Source organism: Cygnus olor, chromosome 18, assembly GCF_009769625.2.
Source record: "Cygnus olor isolate bCygOlo1 chromosome 18, bCygOlo1.pri.v2, whole genome shotgun sequence".
Classification (NCBI taxonomy): domain Eukaryota; kingdom Metazoa; phylum Chordata; class Aves; order Anseriformes; family Anatidae; genus Cygnus; species Cygnus olor.
Genome location: NC_049186.1, coordinates 9,640,161 through 9,662,225, shown reverse-complemented (window position 1 = coordinate 9,662,225; position 22,065 = coordinate 9,640,161). Strand labels below are relative to the sequence as shown.

The 22,065-nt window shown below is 52.4% G+C and overlaps 1 protein-coding gene across 4 annotated transcripts; it reads left to right on the top strand.

Annotated features, from left to right (window-relative positions):
* Window positions 1-4,677: 4,677 nt before the first annotated feature.
* On the top strand, window positions 4,678-21,770 carry CACNG5 (calcium voltage-gated channel auxiliary subunit gamma 5). Of its 4 annotated transcripts, none has more exons than XM_040530630.1 (7): window positions 4,678-5,205; window positions 11,676-11,967; window positions 17,694-17,954; window positions 18,830-18,916; window positions 19,095-19,235; window positions 19,669-19,814; window positions 20,156-21,770. In XM_040530630.1, exons 3-7 carry the CDS (start codon window positions 17,747-17,749, stop codon window positions 20,411-20,413), a joined length of 840 nt encoding a protein of 279 aa, XP_040386564.1. In that variant the 5' UTR covers window positions 4,678-5,205; window positions 11,676-11,967; window positions 17,694-17,746; the 3' UTR covers window positions 20,414-21,770. The 4 variants fall into 4 exon arrangements, with proteins under 4 accessions (XP_040386564.1, XP_040386560.1, XP_040386561.1 ...); XM_040530626.1 differs by having other exon boundaries at window positions 4,679-5,205; window positions 17,638-17,954; XM_040530627.1 differs by lacking the exon at window positions 4,678-5,205 and adding an exon at window positions 6,324-6,442 and having other exon boundaries at window positions 17,638-17,954.
* The last annotated feature ends 295 nt before the right edge of the window (window positions 21,771-22,065 follow it).

Sequence of the window (22,065 nt, the reverse complement as noted above, 5' to 3'; positions counted from 1 at the left end):
GTGGTGGCACCTGAGGAGTGGGTGCAGTAGGTGCAAAGCTCAACCTGGCTGGTTTTATTTGACTTCTACACAGAGCTAATGTGCTCTCTACCAGGAGTGCTCCTAGCACACCGTGCTCTGTAAATCACAGCAATTACCTGTGGCTGGCCGAAGGCACGTCCTCCCTCTCCCTCTCCCCCACCTGGCTTCTCTTTAGAGATTGGGGTATTTGGTTTAGCAATCTCCAAATATTTTTACAGTGCTGGTACGTGAGCAGCAAATCTAACCACCTCTCCTGAGAACTGCTAGGGTAGCTAAAATGCTGGTTGCATTAATTACTGCAAGGTAATTGTAATCCCACCCAGTTCGTCAAAGGCAACCCTCGCTGCTGGGCTGAGAAGAAAAGAAATGAGTGAAAAATGAGTGAGCCCCATGGAGCTGTGGTAAAGCAAAGACAAATCAAGGAGGGACCCAGATGAGGGCTGCTCTTGCCAGGTAAGGATGGGCTGACCTCGAAGGGCTCTTTTCCCAAAATACATCAGGCAGGTGTCACCTTCCCACCATCCTGCTACACCCAGAGAAATGGGGAGGGATCTGACCAGGAGCAGGCAGTGGCAAGGCTGCAGCCACAGAGCTACCTGCAAGGGTTTTTGTGTGTGTGTGTTTGTCCTGTGTTTCCTGAAGGAGAGGACAAAAGGAGGCAGATCTCATGGGAAATGAATCAGTGCTGTCTCCTTCCAAAGGGATTTGCTGCATTTGCTGCCAGGGTGGTGGTGTCAGCCCCCAGCTGCCACTACACGTGCCCGTTACTGGTCCCTGCATCAGCGCCCTGCATCCCGCCCTGGGAAACTGTTGCATGACCTGAGGAGGGGTGGAAAAAATTCAAAAACCAATTTAAAGTACAGTATCTGAGTAAGGGGGAAAAAAAAATCATGGAAAGGTTGCTGAGAAGTGTTTGATATCTTATTCTCACCTGACAAGGCTGTCAAAAATCACCATCCGTTTTTTCTGCCACTGGTGCTGCAGAGGCAGTGATTCACACGCTCGGGATGAATTTCCCTTCGCTCTGAGGGGCCCAGCAGCACAGGAGCTCTGATGGGAGCAGAAGAAATCCAACTGCTCCCCCGAGGAAATGGACGTGTGGCTCTCTGCTGGCTGGTAGGGGGGTTCATGTCATTTAGGGTATTTGTGCAACTTGTTTCTACACGACTGATGGTTTTGTCCCTGTTCCTGGAGGCTTTTTCCCACCCAGCCCTCTTTTCATGTATGTGTGTGTTACCGGGCTGTACCCAGGGGGTGCTCAGGGGGCTCAGGACACTCAAGTTTTGTAGCAGCATCTGAGCTGCTGGCATTGCACAGCCAGGCCTGTTTGCAGGGATCAGCCTTGTCGGTAGAGCTGTGTTTATTCTCCATTTTTCTCTTGCACGTGCCTCCAGGAAGCCCAGCTAGCTGGCAGCCACCACACAAACCCCTTGTTTCTCAGGCTGCGAATGTGGGACCACAGCTCTGGATTTGTTGTTCAGCTCTGGGGACTTGATCCACCCCCGCTTATCACACTCTTCTACCCAGAGCACTTCATGCAACTCAATGCCTCTAACAGGTAGGCTTCCTAACCCATATAAAACACTGCAAGTTATATTCAACCTCATTAAAGCTTCAACATTTCCAGTGGCAGAGATGTTCTTCTTTTAATAGGATTCATTTACTCCTCACACAAGTGTAACTGTGTCTGAGACACTGAGTAGGTGTGATTTCAAAAACAAAACAAAAAAAAAATCCACTGGAAATTGTTATAAAAGCTACCAGCAGTGACTGCAAGGGCAGAAAGTAGGAAAGAGCTCGGGCCAGCAATGACAGCATCCCAAAACTCCTTGGCTTAGTGCCTGGTCCTGTTGGGATAAGTCATTTAGTGTTCTTGTGCCTGGCTGACCCTAACATCATTAAAAGATTGGTAACAAGTTCCAGTGCCCTGCCTGCTGGCCTGGGGCCACCGTGCAGGCTAAAAGATGCAAGTGGCCGAGCTGCTGGGACAAAACTCTGAATTGGCACCTCCTCGGCTTTTATTAGTTTGAATTAGTCCCATATGATTACAGAGGGTGTTTTATTTTAATAAAGTGTGTAACTTCCGTTCACACGTGTGCCTTTGTTTTTCCGTGAGTCAGAGCCCCTCGGGGGGGCTGTCTATGAAAGGCTCCACACTTCATTTTTTTAAGCTTTCACACAGTGTGTGGGTGCAGAGCTAAAAATAACGTTGCACCTCTTCTTGCACTTCCTCCCGAACTGCTACAAGGGGGCTGCCGGCTGAGCCCAAGGGATGTGCAAGGGAAGCAGCGAGCTGAGCCCCAGCTCCAGCAGCGCACGAATGCTGATGCCTTTAATTTAGCGACGGCGTGAGCAGCATGTGAAAACCCTCCCCAGAGACTGGGGAGGAGCTGCTGTCCTTCAGTGCCATGAATTTCCCTTGTTCCCTATTTTCAGTGTTGGAAAGATTTAAAAATGAGGCTGGGGTAAGGAGCAGCGATCACACAAGCAGGCGCTGCCTCGTAGCACAGGGACCAAGGCCGCATCCTGCTTCCACAGGAGCCGTTGCTGCCGCGGCTGCGACCGGGACCAAAACCCAAAACCCAGGCTGCAAATGTTGCCAAAGCTCATGGAAGAAGAATATCTCAGAAGCCTCCATTTTGAGCATTTCCCAATCTTCTCAAGCTGCAGCAGGAACGGCAGCGGGTTCCCTGAGGAGCCAGGGCTGCCATTCTCCTCCCCCACCATCTCCACAGGCCTCGCCCCGCCATGCGGCCTACAGTGCGGCAGAAATAGCAGGCACCAAGGCAGCTGGCAGGGAGTGCCGGTCACCTCCCACACAGGCACAGCAGCTTCAGCATCGCTTTCCCAGTTCATTGCAGCTACCTGCTTGCCTTCCTCTTTCCTCAAGCAAACGCCGGAATTTTTGGCTGGCACAGACTTTTCCTTCCCGCACCCAAAATGCTGCTTAAACCCTGCTGCACAAGGCCCGGTGGTCGGTAGCTGATGTCCGTCACCACAGCAGATGTGAGGCAGCACGTGGGCTGAATAATTCAGCGCAGAGTAAATCGGAGGGAGTGGGAGTGGAGGGAAACCTGAGGCTTCCCAACACTTCGTGGCCCATTTTGTGCCGGTCAGGCTGCCAGGACAGGTGTTTTGTTGGACAGGGTTCTGAGTCCTTCACAGCTACCCCTGCCAGAAAGGAAAGGGCTGGGAGGGAGGTCTTCTGAGGAACCTGCAGGAATTAAGCACTTGGAGCCAAGAGGAGATGGGACCTCTATGAGACTGATGCTCCCAAGGCAGCGTGATCTGCTATGTGGTCAGGGGCAGTCACCACAACTAACATCACATCCATCTAGAGCTTTCTCTCCCGGTGTAAGGACAGGGACACCAACAGCCCCTGAGGAACTGCTTGTTTCTGACCACAGCAGGTGTCTCTGTGCATTGCACTAAACGAAGGGTCAAAGCCAGCCGTGCTCATTTGGCCAGTGTATTGCCAGCTGGGCCCTGGCTCACCAACAAATGGGACCTCGGGCCTGTCCCAAACACTGCCAGCTCTGGTGTCCATGGAGCTGCATGTTTCCAGGCTGATTTTGAACATGCCAGGGAAGGTGGCTCCAGCAGCCTGGCAAAGCTGCTCCTGCCTCAGCCCTGTAAAAGCGGAACAGCTGTGCTGCATCCCCTCACCTGCACACCCCAAACACAAAGCCTCCAGCCCCCGGGGCTGCAGGGCCTCACTGTCGTGGAGGGGAGCATGGAGGCAGGGAGAGGATTAAAGCGAGAAATAGTAAACAGTGGAGAGGTTAAAGAGAATCTGTTCCAGAAATGCTGAGGTAGCACCGTCTCACCACAGTGCTGAGAGAGTAAAAGCAAATAATAATAATAATTAATAAATAAATAAAAACACAATCCTGTTGCTGCAGGATTTGGCAAAGTCCTGCCCTGAGGTTTAGAGGATGCTGAGAGGACACAAGGTGCCAATCGCCCTGCCTGGGACTGCCACGCCGTGCGCTCTGTAAAAAAACAGAAGGGCTTTCCGCTGCTTTTTGCAGTCAGCTGGGAGATAGCTCTTACAGGGAAGGAATTAAAGAGGGCTGCTGGTGAGGCAGGAGATCTCAGCTGTGCTTCTCGGGCTGCGCAAGGTGTTTGGGTGCCCTCTCGCAGCCTGGTCTTGGTGCCCTGGTGGGAACCGCTCGTGGTGTGAGTGCGGCGTGTGCTGCGCAGGATGAGCAGCAGTGGAAAATCCATCTGAGTGTTTTAGCCTAAATACGTTTGCATTGAAGCAGAGGGGGGGAAAAAGAGACTGAGGCCCAAAATGTGTATTTCTAATTGATTATATGCATGGCTGCTGGGGACCTCTTACACTGTAATGGTTAATTATGTCACTGGCTGCATGCACTGCAGCTTCTATTTGTATTGTATTCAAATAACCCTGCCCAGTGCCCAGGAAGCTAATAGAGCAGATTGCCTTTCTGGAGAAAAATGGGTTTGGTTTTGATTGCTTCTTTCTTTTGTGTTGCATTGTTTTGTTTATATCGCTTTATATATATAAAAAAAAAAAAAAAAAGAGAGAAAAGAAAAGAAAAGAAAAGAAAAGAAAAGAAAAGAAAAATGATGAACTTCAGCCAATTACTGCATTAAAATAATGTCCCTGACAGAACATGATGAACATCCAGGTCTAACCTGCCTCTTGCAGCTGTGTGACTTCCGTGGTAATTCCCTGCTGATTAGCTCCACCCCAGGAAGCCTCCTCCTGGGGGGCTGTGTGGGGGCCTCCCCAGGAGGGCATCACCTCTTCGGCTGCCTTGTTCCAGCACAGGACACATGCTGCTGAGTGCCCGCTCTGTCCTTCCTGGCCATCCCCAGTGGATTTGCTGCCTTCAGTTCTCCTCAAATGCAAATGAAAGGTGTCTGAGAGGCATTTGCCATATTAGGCTTCACCACATGGCTGGAAAAAATCAAAACTTACACACCTGCATCAGCTTTTGTTATTGCTGTAAATCAAAACAGAGCTCAACAAGCCAGAGCACATGGCTCCATTGACTTCAAACCAGCTATCTAGCCAACACCTCCTCCACATCTCATATCTCGCTTTATTCTGAATTATTCCATCAGGATATTCATGCTTCGCTAGCTGAGGATATGTCGGGCAGAGATGTGACACGCTGCAGCAAGAGTGCTGGGAACTAGGGAAGTGTGGTTGAGGTAAGAGCGATGTATGGACAAAGCCGTGCAGAAGCTGTGACCAAGTATTTATTAGAGACTGCATTTATTAGACTTGTCATTAATGAATTGCTTTTGTTATTTTCCTGCTGGGAGACCTCAGTGGTGCCTTCCCTTGGGGCCACCCCATGGATCTGCCGCCCTGCGCTGCTGCCACAGCCAGGACGGGCTGGAGGAGCTCCCCAAAGCCCTGTGCAAGGGGGGCTCTGGGGCCAAATTTGTCACTTGGCCCTGAGCCTCCTGTGCTGTGGTGGCAGCCCACCCAGCAGCAGTCACTACATGGCAAGGGGCACCTGCATGGCCTGTGACCCTCTTCTTGTCCTCCCCGCTGGGTTCGAGGAAGTGTCCCATCACTGGATACCCTGACAGAGTCGCGTCCTTATCCTTGGCTTTGCCATTAATTTTCTGTGTTCTGGCTGAATCACTCAGTCTGGCGATGGTTTCCAGGGCCCGCGGCATCTGCCCCATTGTCCTTCTCTCCTTTAGCCCTGGCTTTCTCCCTGCCCCGGCCCGAGTCCTGCCAAGTTGGCTTTCTCCAGCGTGATGGCCTTCTGCCCACCAATGTCTGCCATGTCCTCGGATGTGGCTTTGTGTGACACTGGAGGCCGCAGCCAGATTTCCCTTCCCCAGCTCCCAGACGAGTGTGTCCCAGGCAGCGCAGCCCACCCCATACTGCTGGTCTCAGCCCAGGCACAGCTGAGGGGGTCCAGGGGTGCACGGAGGGGCAGGGGCAATGCTGGGTCCCCGATGGTGGGCTGGAGCCAGCCGAGGGACTGGGGACAGATGGGGAGGAGGGAGAAGGGATGGAGGGAAAGGAAAGGATGAGGGGGAGAGGGGATAGAAAAAAAGGGAGTGAGGGAAAAAATATTACAGGGAAAGGGGAAGTAAAGAGAAAGGGTGAAAGGGGAGAGAGGGATGGGGAAGGAGGGACAGAGGGGAGGGAGGGAGGTGGAAAGAAGGAAAGCGGGAAGAAGGGATGGAGGGAAGGTGGCTCGGGGGAAGGAGGGAGGGGGAATGGAGAGGGAGGGAGGGGAAGGAAGGAGGGATGGCGGGAGGAAGAGACGGAGGGAGGGAGGGAGGGAGGGAGGAGGGGAGGGAAAGGGGGCACGGAGGGAGGGAAAGAGGGAGGTGGGCTGGCCCCGCCGGCGCCATGTGATGCCCTCCCCTCCTCTCCCCGGGCTCTCCCGGCACGGCACGGCACGGAGCAGCCCCGGGGCCGGTGAGTGCCGGGGATGGGGGCACCGGGAGAGGGGAATGGGGGGACAAGGGAGGGATGGGGACACAGGGGGCATGGGGACACGGGGGGACCCTTCCCACGCCGCCCCCGGTGGGCACTGGGGCGCACAGCCCTGTGCCCTCCTTGGGGCTCCCCGCGTTGGGTGGAAAAGCCAAAAAGTTTAATGCCGAGCAGAAGGCTGGGGGGGCTGGGGGTGGCGCTCGGGTGCGGGGCGGCAGGTTGTAGGGGATCGGTACCGTTATTTTCCCCATCCCCGTCGGGGTGGGAGTCGTCCCTCCGGAGCTTCCCGGGGGCTCAGACCCTGCTGCGGGGCCGTGCCGGGGGTCCCGGCACCCACAAGGTGCCCGCAGCCTCGCGTACCCTCCTGCCTGGCTCTGGCCCAGCAGCAATGGGACCTTTGGGTGGCACACGAGCCCTGTCTGAAAGCCCCACGGTGGACTTAGCACACCACGAACCCATAAACCCAGGCTCTTCATCCAGGGCTGTTCCTCTTCCAGGCTGAGCAGGGACACGGGGATGCCGTGAGCTTCTCCGGGCTTCACCTGAGACTTTTGGACATTGATCTGGGGGAAAGAAGTGTATTTTTCACAGGGAATATAAAATCCACTGGAAGTCACGGGCTGCCAGTGGTTTCCAGTGCAGCAACCCCCTTGGAGAGGGCAGTGTGAATTCACGTGAGGCTACATGACATAAATCTGACCTGGTTGTTAAGTGAAGTAAAGTAGAGGGGAAAAAAAATGCTGGATCATGGGTTGCCATATGAACAAGCGAATGGGGATGTGGAGCCAGTCTTCACTTCTCCTCACACCACTTATTCATATCCTGCGAAAGGTGGTGACACATGAAAAGTGATATTTCAGCCACCAGAGCAGTGAGCAGAGAGGGTTTCTGACACGCAGCTTGGCTGTTGATTAATTGCTTGGCATTTGGTGAAACTTCATCAGCCCCCGATTTGTGGCACTTTTAGGGCTGTGGCTTCCAGGCGCGAAGCAGCAGGAGGCTCCCTGGTGGTGTCCCAAGCCCAAAGGGTCTGACTTGTCCCCATCGCTGTCCCTCACACACCCCAACCTCCTTGGGACAGAGGGCACCGGGCTGGTAGGTGGCCTGCATGGTGCAGGCAAGCCTTGGGAAGGGCAGCGAGGGCGTTGCGGTCACTTGAAGCAGCACAGCTCCAGCAAGGGCACTGGAAAGCAGTACTTGAGCTGAGTTTTGCGCAGTAACAGCAGGTGCCGGTGGTGTGACCCCAGCAGGCAGCTTTGATAGGAGACCGTCCCCCTGTCTCCATCTCATGTGCCCACCAATTTCATGTGCTGCTGCCTTTTAGGGGCAGTTTCAAAACCTTCATGAGCCACAGAAAAAGCCAAAGGGCTGGGGGTGGCTCCCAGCAGCCCATCTCGCTGCCGTCTCACCTACTTTCGGCCGACGTGCGGTGGTTCCCTGTGGCATCCAGGGACAGGGATGGTTCTGTGTGCTTGCTTCTCCTGTTCTTGTATTTCTGTAGCTGCTGAATATATTCAGTGAGCTGAATGAATCCCCATCTGGCAGCATCTGTCCTGCAACATTTGCAGCTTCAGCTTCTGTTATGGAGAGGGAAGGGAATAGAAGATAAGAAAAGGAAATAATTCACAAGCCCACAGAGGCTTTAACAGTATCAGCAAGCTGTGATCTGCGCAAGTGTACAGCTACAGAAAGCACCGGGAGCTTTTTCATAAGCCAGCTGGAAAGATTTAAAGCCCTGGTTTCAGGGTGGCATTTTTTAAATAATTAGGTGATGGAGTCTAGGTCCTGGTTTCAGAAGTTACCTGCGAGTCTTAATCTTGCTGCAATTAAAGGAGGTTTGGGTTCTAGGTGTGTTCTGGGAATGATTTGGAATAAAGTCACATCAATTTTTACTGCTGCTCAGCCACAAAATTCTGACATTTACAGTAAAATATTTACTGGGAACATGGGATTTGTCCAAGAGCCAAGCTAATGCATTGTCAGGCTCAGAAAATGTGCTGTTACAGGTGAGTGAGGTTTGTGGCCGGCCCCTTCGGGAGATGGGACTTGCTGCTTTTCCTTTATTATAAAGCAGATTTATCACTGCTCACCAGTGGAAAACCTTGCTGGAGCGGTGCTCAGGGCCGCACCAAGGGGGCGTTATTTGAGCAGTACGGCAGATGGCAAGCACTGACCCAGGACAACTCACGGGTGATCCATTTTCCCACTCTGTGCAGGGCCAGGGCTTCTGGAGGACGTCCCCGTCCGTGGGGAACAGCCAGCGGGGATCAGGGATGGCAGAGCTGGGAGCACAGCAGGTAGAGGCCTCCTGCCTGGTGGCAGTCAGGAAGTTGGGTGGAGAAGGGAGGGAGGCCTCTGAGCGGGTTCAGCTATTAAATGCGGAGGGCACAACCCCAAATCAGCAACAGAGGCTGGCAGTGTAACGTCAGGACTAGGTGAGACGTTCCCACTGGTGTGCCGTGGATTAAGAGGAGATGAAGCTTCACCTAGTGGAGAATTAGTAAAGAGGGAAAAATGCAAAATCACCACCCATTGCTTAGACACGTGCAGACAGAGGAGTTTTCCAGTGTTCCTGTTCCCAGGACAAAGTCACTCAACAGGTGCTGTGTCCCATGCAGAAGCTTTGCCCTCAGCATGGCCAAAATGCCCAACCTGAGCAGCATCTTTGCTTTCGTTTTGTGCCATCCTTGGTCCTGCTCTTATCCCTGGTTCCTGCTGCTGTGGCAGCTCAGCAGTGGTGGCTTTCAGAGGGATGTTCAGAGCAGCACTGACCTGATGTTTGATAGAAAATGGTCCTCTCTCCCAGCTACGTTGGGAGACCCTGGAAGAAGCAAGGCAGCAAACCTGACCTAGGAAACTGGGTGATTTGGAAAGTTGCACTAAATCGTCCTGATGCTGGAGCTGTTGCTTGGAAGCAACATTCCCTCCTGCAGTACGGAAATGGTGGGCTATAGGCAGGAAGCAAAGCCACACAAAATTGCCCTTTTTCCAACTGAAACGAGGATGGCTGAAGAAGAAAGCGGCTTCTCCAGGTCACTGTCATGTGTGCCAACTGTCCTGCAGTAAACTGCAAAACACCCTCCGGACCAAATGGAGCGGAAACATCAGATCATGCAGAGGTGGACGAGAGGTGCTGCAGGAGCAAGTGGCGATGTTACGGAGGGAGCATGTGGACAGGAGCAGGGCGCAGGTGAAGACCATCTCCATGCACTCAGACCATGTTTCACCTGCTATAGGTGCTGGCCGTGGAGGGGTGACACTGAGCCTCTCCCCCAGCTGCTCCCGCAGATGTCATCCCCAGGCTGGGCTGGGCCCCCCCAGCCGTGCTCCTCCAGCCCCACCGCCGCTGCCTGGGCGCAGGCTGCTGTGTCCTGCGTGGTTTTCTCTAGCCTCTCCGCTGGGGTGTTCAGTTACAGCCTGGCACTGGCAATGAATCTTTGCTAAAATCAGGGCATTAGAAAGTTTAACACCCCCAGATGTGGTGTAAGTGATTATTATGTTCTTCATTATCACAGAACCTCACTATTAAGCCCAACAAGCCACGTAAGGCAAAGACCTTCCCTGTGTGAAGACTGGACCAAACTTCTGCAGCAGCTCCGTGGCTGAACATGAGGACTTGTGCGCCCATACAACACTCCCAGTGTCTCAGAAACTGGGTCCTGAAGTCCTCAGCATTTGGTAACCGGGTTTAATGACAGCTGCTAATGGCCTTTCAGCTCTTAAGATGCTCATCCGCGGTGTGGATATTGCAGCCCTTCTCTTTCTTCATGGGGTGTTTCAGTACTCGGAGGCTTTGTGGCAAAGCTGGGACAGGCAGGTCTCTGCGGCCAGCACACACACACACAGCCTGTGTATCATACCACTGCTTGCAGCCTTCCTCGCTCAGAGGTGAAAATGGTGCTCGGGGGATTCCTTGCTTTGTCTCACTTATCATATGGAAAATATCCACAGGAGCCGTGGGCGCTGCGGAGGAGAGCTGCACGTCGGGGAGCTCCCGCAGCTGCCTGTGCAGGTACCGGGATCGCCTCTCCCAGCACAGGCACGGGGGAGGCAGAAGAGTTTCAGTTTGCTCCTGATGCTATTTTTTCCTCCCAGTGCTGCTTAATTTAGCTCAAGCTATCATGCACTGCCATTAAGGGGAGAAGAAGGAAACGGGGGTGCTGGCCCCGCTCTGCTCAGCGGCGGGTGGAACCTGGGCTCGTACCTGGGGCTTGTCCTCAGATGTCCTGCAGCAGTAAAAGCTCCCAGCCCAGGCAAGCTTCCTGCAGTCGTGTTCATAACTCATGGTGTCTGAAGGGCAGAGGGAAAGCCTTACAGTGGTACATGCTCTCTGTCCATACCCACCTCAGTTTAAAACATGAATATCTTATGGAAAAGGTGCCCGAGCTCTTCAGCAGCCTTGCTGCTGGAAGGACACAGAGACATTGAAAAGCTGTCATATGCAAGGAAGAGATTTCTTCACCTCTTTTTAATACACAAGACTGTTACAGGACTTCATACCATCCTAAATGACAAGTGGAAGTGAACACAAACCAACTGTTAGAGATTCAATATTTCACCCCAGTCCCGCAGTGAGCTGGATGTCCGCAGCTGAGCCAGCTGCTCTGCCCCAGCGGCCACGTACACAGGAGATCATGTTGCCATCATTTATCTGTGCTGCTGCCTTTCCTCAGGCTCCGTCTGTGCCAGCCAAGGTGAGCTGAGGGAAGCACTAAGCTGAAGCCAGAAGAGGGTCACGGGATCATCAGGTTGCATCAATTGCAACCTGTGATTTACAGCATGCAGAAGTTAATGGGCAAGCACAGCTCCACATGACACTGCAATGAGATTTCTGCTCATCTTATAGCAAAGTCCCCAGCTGATCTGCTTTGCAGCGCTAAATATCCCCCCTTTTATTCTTCCTTTGTAGCTCTTTGTAGAGGATTGAAGCCAGTGGTTTGGGTCGTGTCCCTGATGGGGATCATTGACACAGTGCAGTGGGTGACTAATGGGTGCCAGCTCTCATATGCAGGGGGTGAAAGGGTGTTGGGAAGGGTCCAGTAAGGAAAGGTGTCGGCTATTGCTACTGATGGAAACTCTGAATGTGTATATATATATAGTTTGTTCCTCAAGAACAGGAGTTGGGTGCATGGGCAATATTCCAAGCTCCGTGCTTCACCTCCTATTTCCCTCCTGAGAAACGCATTTCATGTGCTGCTTTCCTCCAAAACCACAGGGTCAGAGCTGCAAGACCTGTCTGCCATCTGCCTGTCTCCGTGTCCCAGCCTTGTGCCACCCTTATGTGAGTCAGTCTGGGGCAGAGAGAGCCTCTCCCGTGGCCCCAGACCTTCGCCAAAGCCTCACTGTGTCCAGCTGCTCTTGAGCACCCTGCTGCCAAAGCACCAGCCGGGGCCCCCTCCTCGCTGCGAGCTCCCCTCCTGCTCTGCCAGCACCTGAGCTGCTGAGCTCGGAAGCAAACATCACTGATTTTCCACTTGTGACAACGTTGCTTCAGCTGGTATTAAGAGGTAAGAGCTGTAAAATGCTGAGGAGAAACAAGGCACGTGGGTGCCGCTGCTAGCAGGGAGGAGATGCTCGGTGGGAGGTTTGGGGGGATATTTGTGTGTCCTGTAAGACTGAGTGAATGAGTGTGTGCAGACGGGCTGTGCTGGCGGCGTGGGATCTGGGACCGGGGGGGGCCGTTCAGTTGATGGTTTTATTTGTTGGAAGTCGCTGGCATCATCCAAAGCCATTAGTGTGAATGAGCTGGAACACAGCCAGTGCTTCAGCGAGCGTGGCGGCGCGGGCACGGCGGAGGCGGCCGTTTCGGGAAAGCATCTGGTTAGAGGTCTGGGGCTGGGAGGTAAATCTCAGCTGCTGCTCCTGTGACCTTGGGAATATCATTTTATCTCCTTGTCTTTGGTTCTCAAGCTGAAGGTGGACTCGGCTGCAAATCTGGTCCACGCAGAAAGGGCAGTTAAAAGACAAATCCTAAGCAACCCCGTCATAAAATTTGTCACTGGTGACCATTAACAGTGTATGGCAGTCGCACATTTTAATCCTAATTGTTTTTCAGGTGTTCCTTGTGTCTTTTGACAAGCAAAAAATTGATAGGATTATCATTGGTGTGGCTTAAGCTAGACTTTAACTCATAACCAGCCTTCCTTTTTTTTTTTTTTTTTTTTTTTTAACAAACAAACAACTCTCTTAAGAGCCTGTGAGCCCAGCGTGCTTGATTGAGTCAATGCTTGTGTTACTACCCCGCCGTAATGGCTATGCACCGTGCCGGGCTGGCAGCGCAGTGCCGCTGTTTGCAGCCAAGGGAAGCTTTCAAGTCCGGTATTGATTCTTTTGAAGTTTATGGCTGCTGGATGGAGCAGTTAGTAGCGTTTGTTCACACTGCCATGAGCTGGACTGCTTCATTTCTTAATATCGGGCTAAACCTCCTCCACATCTAAAAGATTTATTTCTGTACTTATTTTTTCCAATATGCGATTTCTTTCTCAGAAACCGAGCCGACACATTTCTTTGTGACACTAATGCAGCTCTGTAAAGCTGCCTTATATATTTATGCCCTCCTATATAAGACGTGTCGTGAGATCTGTGCTGTGGCCGGGCTCGAGCAGAGCACCAGCAGGGGGCCACGTGCCCTGCGAGCTCAGCGGACACTACTACGTGGTTGCACCACCACCTTCCTACTGCATTAGGGTTACAAATGACCAGGTGAGGCTTTGGGGCATTTGCCCAGAGGGAGCAGCATGGTGCTGAGCAGCCTGGGGGCTGGTGACCACCAGTGCTTGGCTGCCCCCATGTTCACAGCTGTGAGCAGTGGGGTTGGAGAGAGCCCCTCTCCTTGACCTATTTGTTCTTGCCCCCACCGTGGCCTGTGCTGCATCCTGAGGAGCAGATCGTGCTACTTGAAGGCCCTTTATTTTTAGCCAGCCCAGTTTTCTCGTCACAGCTTGGTGGGCGCTGCTCTTTTCAGTTCAGCCCCGCCGCAGCTCGCTCTCCTCTTGTGCCATTCCCCAGCGCTCTTTGTACATCTCTCACGCACTCAGTGGGTTTCCTATCCCCCTTTCTCTAGGTTTCATTCCTCCTCCTTTGTGTTCTCCTCTCCCACTGCTCCAGATCCATGGCTTAACCTCTGAGCTGCCTCTGTCTCTGGCTTGCAGCAGGGCTGTTGGAGGAACAGGCTCATGCTGGATCCCAGCACCCCGCCACAAACCGAGCCTTCCCTCCAATAACCTGGGCTGTGCTTCCCCGTGCCGCAAATGTCAGGGAATTAGAAATGGTGCTCTAGCCTCCTGGAAATCAATAGCTGCCTGGTTGGCCTGGCCCAGCCCTGCTCTTTCTCCCCTCGCCCAGGCAAGGAGGGAGCGCTGTGCTACACTGAACTTGCCAGCAGAGAGGTATTGATACAGCTCCTCCAGCCTGGGCAGCTCAGTGGTGATATTTACTTTTCCCAGCCCCTCCACGTAGTCCAGGACAGCGGCCTGTTGCTCTGAGTTGGATCAGTGAGGGCTGGGCTCAGAAATCAGGAGCAGGACAATGTTTTCTACTTATGACCATGGAGCAGGACTCCAGGTCACTGCTGGACCTGGGTGGCTGCAAAGCCAACATTCACTTGGGTTTCCGCAGGGCTCAGTCCCAGCAAGGGGCATCTCATCAGAAGCTATGGCTCCAAGACAAAAATAAATTCATTATGAGGCCTGCAGGCTACACTGCAGGCTGCCTTTAACATTTCCTGGGCTACTACAAGCAGGCACAGTGTGGTTGAAGGAGCAGGAACTGTTCTAAGGTCCTACTTCTTGGAAATCTTGGTGGTGATATTCATTTAAATTTAAAATACAGATACTGTTGGAAGCCGAACAGCATCACCTTTTCATCTGTATGGAGCATTGCACAGTTTGTAAAGGTTACCGGGAACTAAATCCCTGCTGAAAACCAAGCCAGCTTCTCTTTGTGTCCTTGAAAAATCTTTTTCTTGGGGCCCAGCTAATTCCAGCAGCGCTGGACGGGGGAAAGTGTTGTGCTGGGGGCACCGTCCCTGCCTCCCCGGCCCCCTCTTCATCAGCCTTGATTTTATTTGCCAGCTCGGCAGTAATAAGTATTGCTCTCTAATGAACCCGTGATTACATGGAAATTGAAGTGTGAGAGTGAAAAGAAATGAGGCAATTGAGAGGCGTGATTCTGCTGCCTGAGCCCTCTTCCTGCTGCTAGCGTCACCCCAATGACCAATATAAATGATGCCAAACCAGTCTATTTCCTAATCCCTGGTGTTGTTAGACAGCAAAGGAGTCACGTATATATCTATTTCCCTCTGAACGGTTTTATTTGGACTTTCACATACTCCCTACTTTTATTTTTGGTGCCTTATTAACAACAACAAAAAAGTGCAGTAAGGACCTTTGTTAATGATACATGAGCCAAGAATAGATTCCAGCTCCTTTTACCATTTTGGCACCGAAATGCCAAGAGGGATGAGGCATCCTGTAGTAAACACTGTTCATTTTGATGCGGCAACTAGAAAATATGGTCGCAAGTTAGGGAGGAGAACAGTTGAGCCAGAGGATCTGCGCTTTGCATGGTCATATTGTTGGACCTGTGCAGGGCTGGGAAAGGACACATTCCTATTCAGTAAAGCACTACAGTGGTGTCCTAACTTCTGCACCTTTATGCCAGCCCATTCCCTTGACAGCGAGGGTACCCTCGTTGCTGCTGGACTATCGAGGTGCGGTGCTACTTTTGCAGGATGTGCTTCTCTTGCCCCAAAACTTCTATTTCTTCTTTAGCTGCTGCCTACTTATTCCTCAGGAAAAAGAAAGAAGGAAAAAAAAAAAGAAGAAGAAGAAAAAGCTCTGGGCTTCTCCTCCGTGCACCTCATGCAGCCAGCAGCATGTGCCTGGCTTGCAAGAGACATTGTGGCAGGGACACGGAGCTGAAGGTAAATAGGACTGAAAAGGACCCCATGTCCCCCCCACTGCACCTCTACCAGCAGCTGCCTGAGGGCTTTGCCCATCTGCTGCCATGCCCAGCCTGTGGACAGAACACAAATACCCACAGTCACTGCTGGGACACGTCCTGGATTTCTTGGGCTGAAGAAAATGTTAAATAACAACATTAAAAATGAGCCTCTTTAGCAAAGGCAAAGGTGGAGAGTTTGCGGGAGCAGGAGCCGGAGCATTTGCTTGGGCTGTCTGTAAGTGACAGCACTCCCCTTCCCGTAGGTCGGTACCTTCTGGGAAGCAGCTCGGTGTGAACGTAGGAAGAGCCAAATCCTTGATTTCAGATGGGAGAGGACTGTCAGAGCGGCTGCAGCGCTTGAGGGTGCAAGTACATCTGCTTCCTACCGAGATGTACTTGTCTGCTTTGTCCTCGGTGCGGTATGGGATAATAAAAGCCTCTCTCCTTCCCTCTCGAGCTCTCCCAAGACTTTGCGCGCCTCCCAGCAGCACTCCCTGCTTTTCCCTCCCTGCCCCTGCCCAGCAAGGTGGAGGTGCAGGCAGGGGTGTGTGTAGGACCAGCTGCAGGGGTGTATGTGTATGGGGGCTACCCAGGGGTGTGCGCTGCAAGAGCTGAGCTCCCCAAACAAGCCTGGCTTGCTGCTGCTCCGAAATAGCTGTCAGAGCACCATCGGCTTCTGGGAGGGACCTATGGCAGAGCAGCATCTTCAGAGGGTTTCAAGTGTGAAAGTGCAAGCTGTGAGGATTTTTGGCATCTCTGCGAGTCACTGTAAGTATTAATACCTTTACAGCAGAGGTGCAAGAAAAATGCAGTCTGCTCACCTACCCAGGTGTGTCAGCACAGCAAGTGCTGCCATCTTGACTCCTACCCTCTGGCTCCCATCCCTTTTGCCACAGCGACAGCAGTAGGACCTCCCTTCCAAGCCAGCCTCATCCCCAAAACAGCTTCATCCCCAGCACCTGCTGCGGCACCGAGCACAGGGTGTGCATGCAGACAACATTGAATTATTCCGGCGTGGGCTCAAAACCTGGCACCTGGGGAGATGCACGACACAGCATGCCCCAGCTCTGCTACTTAGCCATCATTATTTGGGAACGGCTGTTCAAGTGCTGTGTTTGGTCAGGAGGGCTCTGCCTTCCCTGCCACGCCATCAGGTGCAGTGGGTGAAATCTGTGCTCGGCTCCAGGTCTGTCCTCAGCCATCTCCCGCTTGTCCCACAAAACTTCCCGCAGCGGGAACAAAGCCTGTGCCATTTTTAAAAGAATCTGCCTAAGGACGATGTGGCTTGTCGCTGCTGTGTTAGGTTTGGTGGCTTTGTTGTCCAGCCAGACTTTTTTTCCTTATTGTCTGCAGCGCTGAACAACAACAAGATGTGCCTTAGAAAATAAACACAACCCACGTTTACCTGTGATTCATGTCATCTTTATAAAAGCAGTCAACAGCACTATCTGCCTTGTTCCCCTCCCCAGAACACCATCTCTCTCATGCATCCTTTCCTTCTTGCTCTTATTCCTCTAGTCTTTCATTAGGATGTCTTTTCCCCTTGCATCCCCCATTATTAATTGTACTTCTCTGCCGCATCCGAAGTCCAATTTCTGGTGATGCTTTGTCAGCCTGCAAGGCACTGTGAGAACTGCTAACTTCCACAAATTAGTGAAAATGAAAGAAAAAAGGAATATTACACCCATGAGCAAAGTAGGGAGTGAGGGAAGGTTTTCTGCTTCCTTCGTGCTTGCCCAGAGCCCAGCTGCAGCTCCTTGGCCCCATCTCCCCCTGAAGCACCAGCTCCACTTGCACCTGTTCAGCCTGTGCCCAGCTGACACCAGCACTTGTGGCTTTTTACCCTAGAAGAGGAAAAATGGCAATATTGTGGGGACATGGTGGTGACCGGAGCTGTGCAGGAGTGTGTCAGTCGGGCAGTTTTCTTGCTGATGTGTTAACGCACTGCCCTCGAGCCCCAGCAGCTCCTGTGCCAAGGCGCTCTAGCTCACGCTGCCCCTGTTGCAGGAGCTCTCAGATGCTGGGTTTGGCTAAACCCAGGGTGAGGAGCAGGGGGGCTGTGGCTGAGCAGCCACCTACCATGACCCAACCACTGCTGCTGGCTGCTCGCAGCCAGCCCCCTGCTCCACAAACCTACCAGGCTACAAGGGCAGGGAGCAGCCACAGGTGGGATGCAGTTCACTCATCCCCCATCCATCAGAGCCCCCTGTGATTTGTTCAATGGCTTATTTCAGCTCCACCTACGTCAAGGGCAGAGGACAAAGCTTTTGACACTTCTGTTTTCCCACAGAAGCGGCGGACGCCAGCGACCCCAGCCCCTCTTCCCGCGGTGTTCCCCCCTCCATGCTTTTGGGGATGAGCGCGTGCGGCAGGAAGGCGCTGACCCTGCTCAGCAGCGTGTTTGCCGTCTGTGGCCTTGGCCTCCTGGGCATCTCCGTCAGCACCGACTACTGGCTCTACCTGGAGGAAGGCATCGTCCAGCCCCAGAACCAGACGGCCGAAATCAAGCTGTCGCTGCATGCAGGGCTCTGGAGGGTCTGCTTCCTGGCAGGTATGGCCTCCTGCCCCAAAATGTGCCCTGCTAGGGCAGCGTTTGCTGCTTGTCATGGGGAAGGGCTGGGGGAAGCTGGCTTTGGAGAGGTTTGTGCCTGTTTTACTTCCAAAGTCAGGCACAGCTCCTGCAAGTGCTGTGGTCACCCCATGGCTGGCTGGAGCAGCTGGATGGATAAATTTGCTGTTCATTGCATGCAGGCATTGGGATGATTTGTTGCTGCAGTGCAGGACCCTGCTGCCCACGAGGCAGCAGCCCCGCAACCCCTCATTCCCTCCGTCCATCCCAGAGCCTGGGCAGCCGCTCAAACCTCCTCTTTGTCCCTGCGACATTGGGATTCAGGTCAGCTGAAACGTCTCCTCCGCTCGTGCTGGTTTTGATGAAACGGTTTGGCTGAGGGGATGGAGGTGGACAAAACACAGTGAATGGGAGTTTCAGGCTGACAGAGCCAAAATGTCGTGGGGTTGCAGCTGCTGCTTTGGGAAGCTGGGAGGAGGGAGGCGCTCTGAGGGCTCCCCTGGGCTGACTCCAAACCCTTTGGCCTCACAGCTCACATTTTTAGGCACAAGGGAATCCTTCCTCTCCCCAAGCAGATCCCCCATAAGATCCAAGGAAATCCCAGAAACCACAGTGAGGTTTGGAGCTCTCAGATGAACAAATTCATCCTGAGCTCACTGGACAGGGCAGTGTGAGAGGAAGGATTTTACTCACCATGCTGTTCGGTGTGCCACACGAACATCCAAGATAGAAGCAGCACTAAACAGCGAGATTATGTTCTTGCATGCGCTGAAATTAATCTTAAAGGCACTCCCTCCCCCTCCGAAAACAAGCAGATATGCGGACTGCAGGCCTGACTCGGTCCCTGTTTGCTGCAGGTGAGGAGCGTGGCCGGTGCTTCACTATAGAATACGTCATGCCCATGAACATCCAGCTGACATCCGAATCCACAGTCAATGTCCTGAGTAAGTGATTCTGTGGGGTCTTTGTGTCCCGTAAGACATCAAAGGGCAGTTATCTCCCAGTAAACCCCTTTGTGCCATTGCTGAACACACTCCATCCACCCACGCACGCACCCACATCCACCTGGCAGCGAGGCAGGACCCCGGGGCCCTAACCTGTCCTCTGCTCCTCTCCCACCAGAGATGATCCGCTCTGCCACCCCCTTCCCTCTGGTCAGCCTCTTCTTCATGTTCATCGGCTTCATCCTGAGCAACATCGGCCACGTCCGCCCGCACAGGACCATCCTTGCCTTCGTGTCGGGGATATTCTTCATCCTGTCGGGTGAGTACTGCTGAGCAAGGTGCTCCTTGGAAAATCCTTGGGTACAAGGATGCTCTCCAGCTGGTGGCGACGTGGTCACAGAAACTTCAAACTCCTCAGCCGGGACATTTCTGCATGAGCCAAGAGGGTGTTTTATTTATGGGATTATGCAAGTGTTGAACAAATAGCTGTGACAGCTGAGCTCTGAAGCCAGCTCCTGGGTGTGCACAGGGAGTGCGGGAGGACAAGCTTGAGCACGTAACGCTCTGACTGACATGGGAGAAGTGCCCTGGGTGAGCTCTGCAGGAAAGCAGCCTCCTTTCCCGGTTATTTCAAGCACCCTTCCACAGTTTTACATTTTCACCTGCCACTCTGCTCCTAAAGACAGCTGCTGCTTCACCAGCTTCAGTCCCCGAAGCGTTTCTCACTGCCTTTCTCCTTGCTTTCTCCCCAGGTCTGTCCCTGGTGGTGGGGCTAGTCCTCTACATATCCAGCATTAACGACGAGATGCTCAACAGGACCAAGGACTCAGAAACATTCTTCAATTACAAATACGGCTGGTCGTTCGCGTTCTCTGCCATCTCCTTCCTTCTCACGGAGGTACCGGCGGCTCCGGGACATCCCTGTAATGAGCATTGTCTGTTCTCAGCCATTGTGTGTCAGTGTGGGCACAGGCTGGGAGCAGAAAAAGGACTGGGAGAGGTGTTAAGGGTAGATTATGGGGGTAATATATAGTATGGTGGGAGGTACATATAATGGGGCACATGCCTGGAGCAGCGAGGGGACAACTGATCATGATTTGATGCAGAGCATGAAAACAGAGGAGCCAGAGAGGGGCTTGGGCCTCCATGTGTACTGCAGGGAAGCAACTTTCCTCATGAGCACTTGCGAGCCATCAGCAGGGCAAAGAGAGCCATTTATTTTTCTTCTCTCCCCTCCAGAGCGCTGGGGTGATGTCCGTGTACCTGTTCATGAAGCGATACACCGCCGAGGACATTTACCGGCCTCACCCTGGCTTCTACCGGCCCCGCCTGAGCAACTGCTCCGACTACTCGGGGCAGTTCTTGCACCCGGACGCGTGGGCACGGGGACGCAGCCCATCGGACATCTCCAGCGAGGCATCCCTGCAGATGAACAGCAGCTACCCAGCTCTACTCAAGTGCCCCGACTACGACCAGATGTCCTCGTCCCCGTGCTGAGTGTCACCTCCCCTGTGCCTCCCCGGGCCCACCAGCCGATGGTCACTGTCCTGACTCCACTCATCATTTTTAGGCCTCTCTTTCAGGGCAATTCTCTATTTATAGGAGTGTAAATATAACCATAGAGATTGGTTATATAACCAATAATGTAACTTAGGGAATTGGGATATTTTCTTTTCTTTGTTGGTCTCTTTTTTTTTATTATTTATTCTTCCCTACATAACTGAAATGTCTCCGAAGCCCTCTTCTTCCAGCTCTTCCCGCTGAGCAAACAGCAGTTCTGCCTGAGGGACAAATCCAGGGCTGGACTCCAGAGCAGAAAAAAGAATACAAAGTAGAACTAGGAAAAAAACAAGTGTATTTTTTTGGTTTAGGTAGGCTGCCAAAGTTTGTGCATTTGGCTGTCATTTAATTGTAGATTCACTGGCCTCAGCACCAGCAGGCCTAAAAGATCTGTGTAAATTTCCAAGACATGGTCATCATTAGAAAAATAAGAATTTTGTCTTGATTCGATGTTTACTGGTTGATACCTCTCGTTGGATATCACTTTTAACCAGGCTGCAATGGGAAATAGCCATCTTTCTCGACTATACCTCAGCAGGCTCAGACGCAAGCAGGTTGGGTTTTCTTGGTGGCCATTTGCAAAGTGTCACTTCCCCATCCCATGTGGAACTGGAGACACTGCAGCAATGGGTGCCCGTGCTGCTGGGGTGGCTCAGGCATCCAGGTCTCCTCCACCATCCTATTGATGAGGTCTGAAGAGTGACTGGGAGGATTTCAGTGCAGGGTTGAGTGGAAAACTACCTAAAACCTTCCCATAGGAAACATTAGGCACAGGATTTAGGAAAATCACAGCCATCTGAGCAAGGCCCTGCAAGTTATTTCAGTGAAAGGCAAGACTCCAAACTGGTGTGAAGTGACACAGCTGAAATTAATGGCACTAGTCCACAATAGCAAAGTAGTTGGTCCATGTTTTATTTTTGCAGAAAAATGCAATTTTAGCTGCTTTTTTTGTGTGTATGTGTGCGCGTATGAAACTTATTTTGAGGTTTAAGTTTTAAGCTGTCATATGATGCACTTTGGTCTTAGAAGACTGACCGCTGCCAGGCTGAGAGCATCCATAGGACAGGGCAGGGGATGACAGCATGGTGCTCCCTCTCGTGCTCTGTGCCAGCTGCAAGCTCATTGCCTCGCAGAAGGAGCTTCCTCCAACCTTGAGTTCTGGTTTTGTTATTTTGAGCCTTTCTGAACATTTCCGTTGTGCAAAACAAAACCCTCTGGGGATTCTTGGTATATTTGAGCTGGTTTTGTCTTACTGTAATTAAAACAAATAGAATATACGCAGTTTTGACCTCATTTGTAGCATAATGTTTAATGAATGTTTGCATTGCTTTATTATTAGTTGTTATTCATGAACTACTCCAAAGTCGGATCCAAGTCTTGAGCAGGAGCTGCTATCTGCACTGATGCTGACACCCGTCCTGGGGACCTCGCTGTAAGAGTATATCCAGCCAGCCCTCGAACAAGACAATGTCCTCTCCACTGCCCTCAGATAAGCAAGTAAAGTCATCTAGCATCTTTTACTCCTGATTTGCTAAGTTATAAAACCAGGGCAGCTTTCTGTGAACACAGTTACACTTACCCCTACTCTT